Source organism: Taudactylus pleione, unplaced genomic scaffold (assembly GCF_031769625.1).
Source record: "Taudactylus pleione unplaced genomic scaffold, aTauple2 ptg000265l, whole genome shotgun sequence".
Lineage (NCBI taxonomy): Eukaryota > Metazoa > Chordata > Amphibia > Anura > Myobatrachidae > Taudactylus > Taudactylus pleione.
The window spans coordinates 6,257,561-6,267,610 of record NW_028284667.1 but is presented as its reverse complement, the minus strand read 5'-3'; the positions used below and the strand labels follow the sequence as shown (position 1 = coordinate 6,267,610).

General features: G+C 38.4%; 1 protein-coding gene across 2 annotated transcripts; it reads left to right on the top strand.

Moving 5' to 3' along the window:
• Positions 1–268: 268 nt before the first annotated feature.
• NFKBIZ (NFKB inhibitor zeta) lies at positions 269–8,415 on the top strand. 2 transcript variants are annotated; one of them, XM_088481113.1, is made up of 12 exons: positions 269–597; positions 2,126–2,253; positions 2,587–2,614; positions 2,831–2,928; positions 3,015–3,736; positions 4,232–4,337; positions 4,738–4,884; positions 5,479–5,542; positions 5,724–5,893; positions 6,096–6,206; positions 6,404–6,571; positions 7,567–8,415. In XM_088481113.1, exons 1-12 carry the CDS (start codon positions 384–386, stop codon positions 7,618–7,620), a joined length of 2,010 nt encoding a protein of 669 aa, XP_088337239.1. In that variant the 5' UTR covers positions 269–383; the 3' UTR covers positions 7,621–8,415. The 2 variants fall into 2 exon arrangements, with proteins under 2 accessions (XP_088337239.1, XP_088337238.1); XM_088481112.1 differs by lacking the exon at positions 7,567–8,415 and having other exon boundaries at positions 6,096–6,564.
• Positions 8,416–10,050: the final 1,635 nt, after the last annotated feature.

Genomic DNA, 10,050 nt, shown 5'->3' with positions numbered 1-10,050 from the left:
AATTCCTTATGTATGAGTTGCGTGCGTGTGTGCTCCTGATGAGACGGGTGTGTTGGTCCTAGGAGGGCTGTCGCGTACACGCCCTCCCCTCGGTTAGGGTGAAATTTGGGCGATGAATGATGTTTCGCAATTTTCTCTTGTTCTATTACGGTAAGTCCCGCCCGGAGGCGCTGCTCTGCTCTCTGATTGGCCGGTCCCCGGAAGGCGGGGGCGACCTGTCATATATATATATAGTCCTAGCGGAATTTCCCCGACGCTTACTCGCATTGGTAATAGTTACATCGTAGGTGTTGTCGCAGCTGCGTGCCGCGCTATTAGTACACACACATCCCCAGCAGCCTGACGTAGTTGCAGCATAGTAGCCCCGCTGTACGGCTGCTGCCATGATCGTGGAGAGGGTGATCGAGGACTCCTGGGACTTATTGGATCAGGAGTTCACCATGAGCAGCCCCATGAACCTTGCTTACTTCTATGGCGGCTCCCCAGTCTCTGACACGGCGACCTCCCCGTCACACTACATCTCCTCCAGCCCCGGCTCTCCGGCCTCAGACAGCGACGGGGGCAGCCTGAGCGCGTCCTGGCCGCGCAGCAAGATGGGTAAGGAACATGGGCATAGTGCCATCGTTGTGCGTATACCTGTAGCTACATGCTAAGCACATGCATGTTCACCTTTGTGCCCAGTGTTGTCTCCAGGTGTGATGCAGCCATTGGTAACGTGTTATAATGGTGTGATTACATATCTAATATTACAGTACATGCAGTGTGTGCGCCATAGTATACATTGGTAACGTGTTATAATGGTGTGATTACATGGCTAATATTACAGTACATGCAGTGTGTGCGCCATAGTATACATTGGTAACGTGTTATAATGGTGTGATTACATAGCTGATATTACAGTACATGCAGTGTGTGCGTCATAGTATACATTAGTTGCTCTTCTTGATGACTTTAGTGTTGCTTCGGTTACTTATACAGGGTGTATAATTTACTTATGCGAAACAATAATCTCATGTTGTTCACATTGTTGCTTTTTGTTTTTTTATGTTTTGCTTTTGAATTGTCTTGCTGTGGGCATGCTGTATTAGTGCCCTTACCTGCAAGTCAGTGTCAGTGCTTCCACCAATTCTGCAATGGGGTTATTATTGCATTGCCAGTGGTTAGAGATGGCATCTGCCTTTGTATACTGAGCCTGACATGTCTGTTCCTTTGGTCCATGAAAGCAGGTGGCACATCTATAGTTAACGTACAAGGAAGTTTGTTTTTTCCCTACTAAACCGGGCTTTGCTTGAATTGACGTCAGAGCAGATTCAGAGTCTAGGTGTGCCCATGTTATGCTGATAAACCGGTTTGGGCATTGGTCTGTTTACCTACAGTTTGTTCTGCAATACAAGTCTCTACCTGCCTATTTTTACCTGTTACCGGGCTTTAGTTTGGAAGGACCCAAGGTAAGAAAAAAAAAAAAGGCTGTGCATTGGTATTAAACAGGGCATTAGAATAGATATGGGGAGACGTATCAAGCAGTGTACAAAGTTATGTTTATGTAGAAGTTGCCCATAGCAAACCATCAGCTTTGAGGAAGCATTTATTAAATACACTCTTTATAAAATAATAGTTTGTTATTTGCAACTTTGTAGTGCAGGAAACACCTACAACATACATTCTGACATGTACGTTTTTCATAAAAAGTTTTAGAATATTCTGCCCAGCAGTATAAATCTTTTTACTTTAAATTTCTTCAATAAAACAGTGTGGATGTTTATTTGTATTTTTTTATATTTCTTGTTTTGGCTGTGTACAGTATATACTATGCATTTATTCTGTACTGTACAGTACTAGAATGACATCTGAAGGAACAGGACTTCTTTTCCACAAAATCTGTCTCTCTAATTCTACTGGTCAGTGGGGGTCTTCCTGTGCATTTTGAAATGTCTACTTCAAATTTGCTTTGCTTAGTAATCAGTGTTTTGTTTTTTTCTTGCTTATTTAAACATGTTAAATAAAATGAGAATACACTTGTGGCTCTTTTGCATACTGTAGATCTTTTATATAATGTCTTAATTTTATTTAATCTTTTACCAGAAGTTAATTTCTTTTACCAAAACAAATCTATTTCTACTTTCAGCTGAGCAAATCAGTGGGATAGCACGTCAGACAAAGGGAACATTTCAGGGGGTACGTGTGAAGAATCCTGTACGGGAACTCCTTAACCAAATGAGAAATAAGACAGGCCAAGTAACAGAAGAGTGCCAGGTAGGCTTTCTTGTATTAATTTTCCTTTTCAGTATACTTTATGCATATGTGGCAGTTTTTCTTTTCTGCATAAGAAACTGTTGTTGGTTAGAACATACCGTAATTTAGAATTTTACAAAATATTCTTGGAACTGAATTGAAGGGAAGACCTCATGTCATGCTTTCAGGAGAACAGAAAAGAGCATGACTTTTAAGGTAGAATGTGTGTTTTAAGCACGAGCCAGTAAATTTGGATTTCCCAACTGGTTTTACTCTGTGGGAAAAATTATATTTTCGTTATCTATGATATATTGGGAAAAACTATATTTCTAACGGAAACATTTTGTTTTCTAGAAATCACAGAGTCGTGAGCAGTACAATGGTATGTATAGTTGTATTATATATCGAACTGTATTTATTTGCATAATTATGAAGCTTTGAGCTTTAGTCTTTTTTTTATTTATTTTTTTATTTATTTTTTTAAACAAGGCTCACTATAGAAATTGACAATTCTAGAATTCAGATATGTCAGGGTGGCTCAATTGTTAAATCAGTTCATTCTCTAATGGACTTTTTTTTTTTTTTTTTTCCTGCTTAGAATTGAAGAACATATTAAGCAAAAAACGGACTAATGATTTCATGTTGGACACACCAGCTGCAAAGAAACCCTGCTCCTTCCAGCCCAGTTATTTCTTGGTAAATGCATTTTCATATGTAGTAATATTACACACCAGTCTTTTATAGTTAAATTGTTATTTGATGCATTTATTTCTTACCCACAGACCCCACCAAGTACACCAAGCTCCTGTGAAATCATGGATGACAATCCAAAAAGTGAGATGAGTCAAGAATCTGATTTAGATCTGCTTCAGAGTATAATGAACATAAAAAATGAATCCAAGACCGTGTCCCTGAGCACCGTGCAAGTCAACTGGATGAATTCTTTGCCTCCAAATAGTAATGCCCAGGAACCATTCTATCAGGGTGCCCCTGCAGCTCAGGCATTTTCACCTACTCAGACCAGTCAGGCATATAGTGACTGTTCTCCACAGCATAAAAATGACCAATATCAATTTAGCTGTCCGTCAGATCACTCAGTCTCTCCACAGCATTCATCAAACTATAGCAATTACCCCTCAATGCAGAATTACCAAGAATCTGTTTGTGCAAATGAAGGCTTTCAGAATTGCCCCATAGATGGCTTCTTGTCTCTCAATGAATACACCCCTGAAATTACAGCAGCAACAATATCCACAGAGTCAAGTATGCCAGCTCAGACCTTCAGCCCATCTGTAAATCCACCCTGCAATCAGTTTTTAGACCATAATGTGGTCCAGTCTTCCCCAAATGCTTCCTCAGCAGTGTGCCAGCAGACCGACGGAAGCCAGACAAGCCCATTCCAGATTGGTAAATCGTTCTTCCATTGGCAGATAGAACAAGAGGAAAAGAAATTGGCAAATGTTTCCCCTGAGCGTCTTCTGTGCAAAGATGCAGATGGTGATACGTAAGTGTCTTTAGGTCTTCTGCATATTACGGTTGCACTATACAAATATTCTAGTCTGAGCCTCTAGCTTAGTTTGTTACAGAATATAATTTAACTGCCTTTTTATATAGATACTTTTGTTTAACACACAGGTTCTCAAACTTGGTCCTCATGACCTAAAACAGTACATATTTTCCAGGTCTCACAGAAACACAAGCGAAATAATTGGCTCCACCTGTGTTTTTTTTCTTTTAAATGTGTCGGTGAGTAATGAATGCACCTGTTGGGCGACCTGGAAATCGTGACCTGTGGGGTTCTGAGAATCGAGTTTGAGAACCACTGGTTTAACATATTTGGGTTTGTCCTCCCTTTTTTTTCCCTATTAAAATGACTGACTGATAAACATGGTGGTTTTTGGACCTGGTAGCGGCAAATGAACACCTGATACTTACGTGTATGCCTATGTGGTGTACTAGTGTTTTATAATGTGTGACTAAGCCCCACTGCTTTCTTCAGGTGCCTTCACATTGCTGTTGCACAAGGAAGAAGAGCTCTGTCCTATGTCATTGCACGGAAGATGGCTGCCCTTAATATGCTGGATATAAAGGAACATAACAACCAGGTAAGCAAAGAAACCCACAGATGATCATGCATTATTGCTGTAATCAGTTTGCTTGCCCATTTCTGTCATGGCATTCAGTCTAATGACGTAGGTGATTTGCACAGAGCATTATATGGATAAGTCTGCAGTGTTATTTTGACAGTCAGCAAGGTTAATCAGAAATTGTAATCGTGTAGTCGGTTACAGTGACTTTATCATTCAGATAATAAAGAGCAAAGTCCATAGCACAGGGATTGGCAACTACCTGTATGTGCGGTTGTTCTGTCCTTCCTCACCCTTCTCTTATCAATTTTTCTTTCTTGGAATCAAATAAAATGTGTAAAATTTGTTTCCCCATTCTTGTTTCCTTATGCATAGAGAAAATGCCCATATGTAACACTTTCCCTTTCAAACATCTTAGAGTGCCTTACAAGTAGCAGTGGCTGCCAATCAACATTTAATTGTTCAAGACTTAATCAGTCTTGGGGCACAAGTCAGCACTACAGACTATTGGGGAAGGACACCACTTCATGTCTCTGCTGGAAAGGGTTACCAGCAAGTGCTTCAGGTGAGCCTTACTATCAGCATACTCTAGATTGCATCTAATGTGTTAGTGGCTTACTGCTTTAGACCATGTGTGAACACTAATTTTAGTTATACTGAAATATAAAGGCCCCCATACATCAGAGATTGATTGCAGCAATCATGCAATTTGCAATCGATTGAAAAAGGGAAAGCTTTTTATACACAATCGATTGCAGAATTGCCACAATCGATTGCAAATTGCACGATTGCTGCAATCGATTGTGGCAATTCTGCAATCGATTGTGTATAAAAAGCTTTCCCTTTTTCAATCGATTGCAAATTGCATGATTGCTGCAATCAATCTCTGATGTATGGGGGCATTTAGTTTTATTACAATACCACAAACAGTGCACTGCCTTAAATGTACCTTCTTTTGCTCAGTTAAAAGTACTGCTTTAGACAAATCTTTATTTTCATGTTTCAAAGGCAGTGAGCTAGAATGCACAGACAAGCTGGACAATTTGTATAAGTGTCAGACAGTATGCTTTAGACCTTTGCAGCAGCGTCCCAGATAACTTTTGTTTTTATAGACCTAATGTTGGGATCTGTCTTTAATTCCTGCGTACATTTCTTTCAGGCAATTCAAAAAGGGATAGCTGCTAGCAATCAATACATTGACATAGATGCAACAAATTATGATGGTAGGTCTATGAACTATTATTTACATGATTTATAAGTCAACTTATTTTTTTTTTCCTTGTAAAGCCTAACCTCAGCAACCTTAAATCAAGTTACCAATTCTATAGGAATTTAATTTATTTTGACTATCTGGTAAGAGTGTCTGCATTATTTAGTTTGATTTACTGGTTCTATGTTCCACAGGATTGACTCCGTTGCATTGTGCTGTAATTGCCCACAATGCTATTGTCCAGCAGCTGCAGCTGAGCCGGGAGCATTGTACACCTGCAACAGATGACCTGCTGATGAAGAATAAGTCTATGGTTGACACTGTTAAGACCATGCTTCAGATGGGAGCTTCTGTGGATGCAAGAGTAAGTTACTTTACAGTAATGTGTAAAGCTCTTCCCCATACTGTAAAGTAGCATTGGCCTTCAAAAAAATCATGATGGATTCTTAGTACATTATCTAGAAAACTGCATGGTACGCAAATAATATGGATGCTCAGAGAGACACTTTATGCATTGACTGTTTAACTCAATTATGTGGAACTCACCCCGCATATTTAATTTATAGGATCGCAAAAGTGGACGCACTGCTCTACACTTGGCCTGTGAAGAAGCAAATCTAGAGCTGATGAGTCTTTTCCTAGAGTTGCCAAACAGTTTGCATTTCATCAATGCCAAGGTAAGCATGGATGAGTTTATTTTATTCTTTGTTTGTACATTACATTTCAGGTACTTTTTCTGGTATGAGTCCTTAATACTTTTTAAAGTTTGTATTCAGTTTTGTTCTGTGATGCGTAACTTTGAGGATATTGTTGAGAAGCAGGATTCAAGTTTTATCTTATCATATAAATTGAAGAGACATTGTATCTTTTACAGGCCTACAATGGAAACACAGCATTACATGTTGCAGCAAGCCTTCAGTACAGAAGAGCGCATGTGGGTGCTGTGAGACTTCTTATGAGGAAGGGGGCTGACCCAAGTGTCAGGAACCTGGAGAATGAGCAGCCTGTGCACCTTGTACCTGATGGACCCATAGGGGAAGAGGTAATATTCTCCAGTTATTAAGTGATGGAAAAATTACAATTGCCACGGATGAGCTGAAAACTTTCCTTCCTTTTAGTTATGCTTTTTATACGTTGGGCAGGGAGCACATGCAGGATGCAACGGTTTATTTTAGTAACTCCATGGTTTTGATCATAAATGCACTCAGAAATGATTGAGATTATTATTACATTTTATTTAAATGCAGCGCCGTACATACATCAACAGTAGGACAGTACAGGGTACACAGAACATTACAATACAGTAACCAGAACATAAACAGCACAAGTAACAATTCTCAGTACACAATACTACAGGGAAGGTGAAGGCTGTCATTAAAGTGCTAGAGAAATGGGCTGTGAGTCAGTAGGGAGGAGGACCCTGCTCCTAGGGGCTTACAACTAAATTAAGAAATGTTAAATTGTATATTTTGGGCTGTTGAATAAAAGCTGCACAGTCTCAAACCTCTTTATATTTATTGTAAATGCCTTTTAAGGATTATACATATGCAATATTATTGCATATGTAAGTTTGCCATCATTTGAAGGCAGCCTATTGGCCATTTCAGTACCTTCGTTTATTCTATTATATAATCAGCTAAAATGTCTGTCCGTGACATGCGCAGTGAGTGCTCTATAACAGCGCAATAATCAGAATGTTGGGTTTTTTTTTTATAGTTGTATTAAGACTAACAATGTAAAGGGACCACTCAAATTTTCCAAATTTTTTTCTTTATACTGAAATTATTGACCCTTCATACTTAGGGACGCATAATATTTCAGATATTTTAATTATCAAAGTGTTTTAATTGTGATGAATGGAGTGTAGCTATGAAGAAGCAGTGGGCCTTTTTGCAGTAAAATGTTAGCGAGTTTAGCTAAGTAATTAGCATTTTCATAAAATACAAATTGCGCATTGCAGATATTCTGTTAAAGCGGCAATGTAAACGCAATGTTTGTTTTTTCTGATTTTACATTTATTTTTTTTTTCTCTTTCAGATCAGACGGGTTCTGAAAGGAAAATCAATGCAACAACGCTTACCATCTTACTAGACTCCCTTGTAATCCACTATTACACTCACGCCAGTTAGGCAGTCTTTATTATGTAAATACATTTGTCTTATTCAAGGACAAATGCAAGTTCGTTTCTATGAAACTATCGATATTGTTCACTATTATATAGTGACCTTAATAAAACAACTCACAGCAAAATTAATCTCTAATTCTTTCACTTTCTTTTGCTTTTTTACTATAGTGGATTGGGAGCACATTTTCTTTCTTTCATTTTTCCAAATAACCATCAACAAATTAAACAGTTATGGAGAGCTACCAAAAGTTTCCTTTTTATTTAATTTTTTTTTTTTTTTTTTTGTGTGTGTCGACTTTAAAACTATGAAAAGGATAACTATTGTACGAATACAATGAATCCTTATTATGTAAGTTTAGCTGTATTTTTCAGAATTTGACATTTTTAGAGAATTATGCTGACAGTGAAGGACTAAATTTAATTAAAGTAATATATAATATTTTGCAATTAATGTGTAATCCAATACGTTAGATATTATAAGAACTTTCAACTGGTTTCTTTTTTGTTAAAACAAAGTCTGTACTTTATATCTGTAGGGCATGTAGATATTGAGATAGACAAAAAAGTAAAACCTTAAGGTTTGTTTGTTTTTATTGTTTTTTTTTGTTTGTTTTTGTTTTATCACTTCATTGTATGTATTGATAAGAATTATAGAGTATGTTTTTATATATACAAGTATGTTTTATAAAGTAATTATAGAAGTTCCTCATAGTATGTCTTGTGGACAAAATATTGTAATATCTGGAATTGTATTAAAAATAAAAAGGTTAATAAAGTTGTACATTTTAAATTAAATGCATTGTCTTCATAGCATTTAAAAGTGATACTTGTGTTCTTAATGAATGTAGTAAGAAACTGTCAACACAAGCTCTAATTAACCACCACAGATATAAGTGACCAATGGATGCCACATACATTACTGCTTTTACAGTGTGAGTTCAGGTCACAACCAAAACCCTATCTGTATGGTGTGTGTTTGCTTGGCTTTTTTTCTGCTTCCCTCCCACACTTCAAAAACATACTGGTAGGTTAATTGGCTTCTTACAAGAAAAATAACCCTAGTTCCTAAGTGTATATGCAGAAGCAGAGGCATAACTAGCGTTGATGGTACCCGGTGCAACTAAAAAAATAAAGTTGCCTCTGGAAATCTTTAAAATGATTATATTGGTACTCAAATGTACACACACTGGAAACACAAAATTGAGAGAGAGAGCAAGGAAAAATATGAATACTGCCGCAATGAATACCGCATGCAATATAAGTTTTAATTGAAACCCCCCCCCCAAAAAAAAAAAAAAAAGCTTTAAGCATCTTGATAGTATGAGGTTAATGAATTCACATAAAATGCCTTTTTAACACTGCTGCAGCTAGCCTATTGAGAATCCGCAATCCAGGTTTTACATCAGTATACATCATGAAGGGGTGAATAAAAAAAATGTAGTTCCTAACAATAGGCTCCGTTAACCTCCAAGCATCGAAGAAGATATACTGTGAAAAAAGGAAGCTTGGGGTTGTGGCATTGCGAGGATAGCCCTTGAAGAGACTTCAGTGCTGGCGTAGACCTGTCCAGGTGGCAATCAAGTACAATCTTAAACTCTCTGTCCATGACAGCAATGACTCTACTGTTGAGCTATCGGACCATTCAGAATATGAAAATAGGGTATTGTGCTGGTTAGGGGCAAAAATACTCACAAAGTGTATGGGTCACCGTTCAATGCTCCTACTGAAATTAAGATCTCTTCCCACAGGATCGCAGATAGTAATGGAAACTTTAAATGTGATGTGACTCGCAAATTGAGTAGCTACGTCCTTTGGTTTACAATTTATGGTCACAAGCATGGAAGTTGGTTGGATAATATTTAAGCTGGGTACACACTGAGCGATGTATACCCAGCCGTGATGTGTGGCCGACACATCGGATCCTGGGTACACAACGATGTAATGAACAATCACTTGTTCTGTCCTTCATTGCCGCACGCAATAATGTGAGGTTTAATGAGCAGCACATCAAACTTGATGTTGCGTGGGAGCGTGCATACACAATGCACGATTTGTCGTTCCGATTTGGCCAGATTGGAACGACGTCACTCCATTGTGTACCCAGCTTTAGACTTGAGTTCCGGATTGCGACTGCGAGAGAAATGCATCTCCTGCAGGAAGACTGTCCCCCCTCAGCTGCTTGAGCGTGTGAAACAAGGTGGGACCACGTCTGAGCTCGATTTAGACCCTTCATGTAAAAAGGAGGCAGAAATAGCAACCGGGAAATAAGACATGAAATAAGAAAACTCCAGTGACACAGGAGGTCCATCAGTGCTCCCGGTGGATGAGACGGTTGAGGAGATGACGGTGAGATAAAAAGAACAAGTAGAGATAGGACAAGAGGAGCAGAGGAAGGA

Bases quoted from the DNA above. Each gene is read 5' to 3' on its own strand.
- NFKBIZ (XM_088481112.1), top strand. From the start codon at position 384: ATGATCGTGGAGAGGGTGATCGAGGACTCCTGGGACTTATTGGATCAG. The intron at 2,615-2,830 runs GTATGTATAGTT...TTTCCTGCTTAG, and splicing joins GAGTCGTGAGCAGTACAATG to AATTGAAGAACATATTAAGC. The intron at 5,543-5,723 runs GTAGGTCTATGA...TATGTTCCACAG, and splicing joins AGATGCAACAAATTATGATG to GATTGACTCCGTTGCATTGT.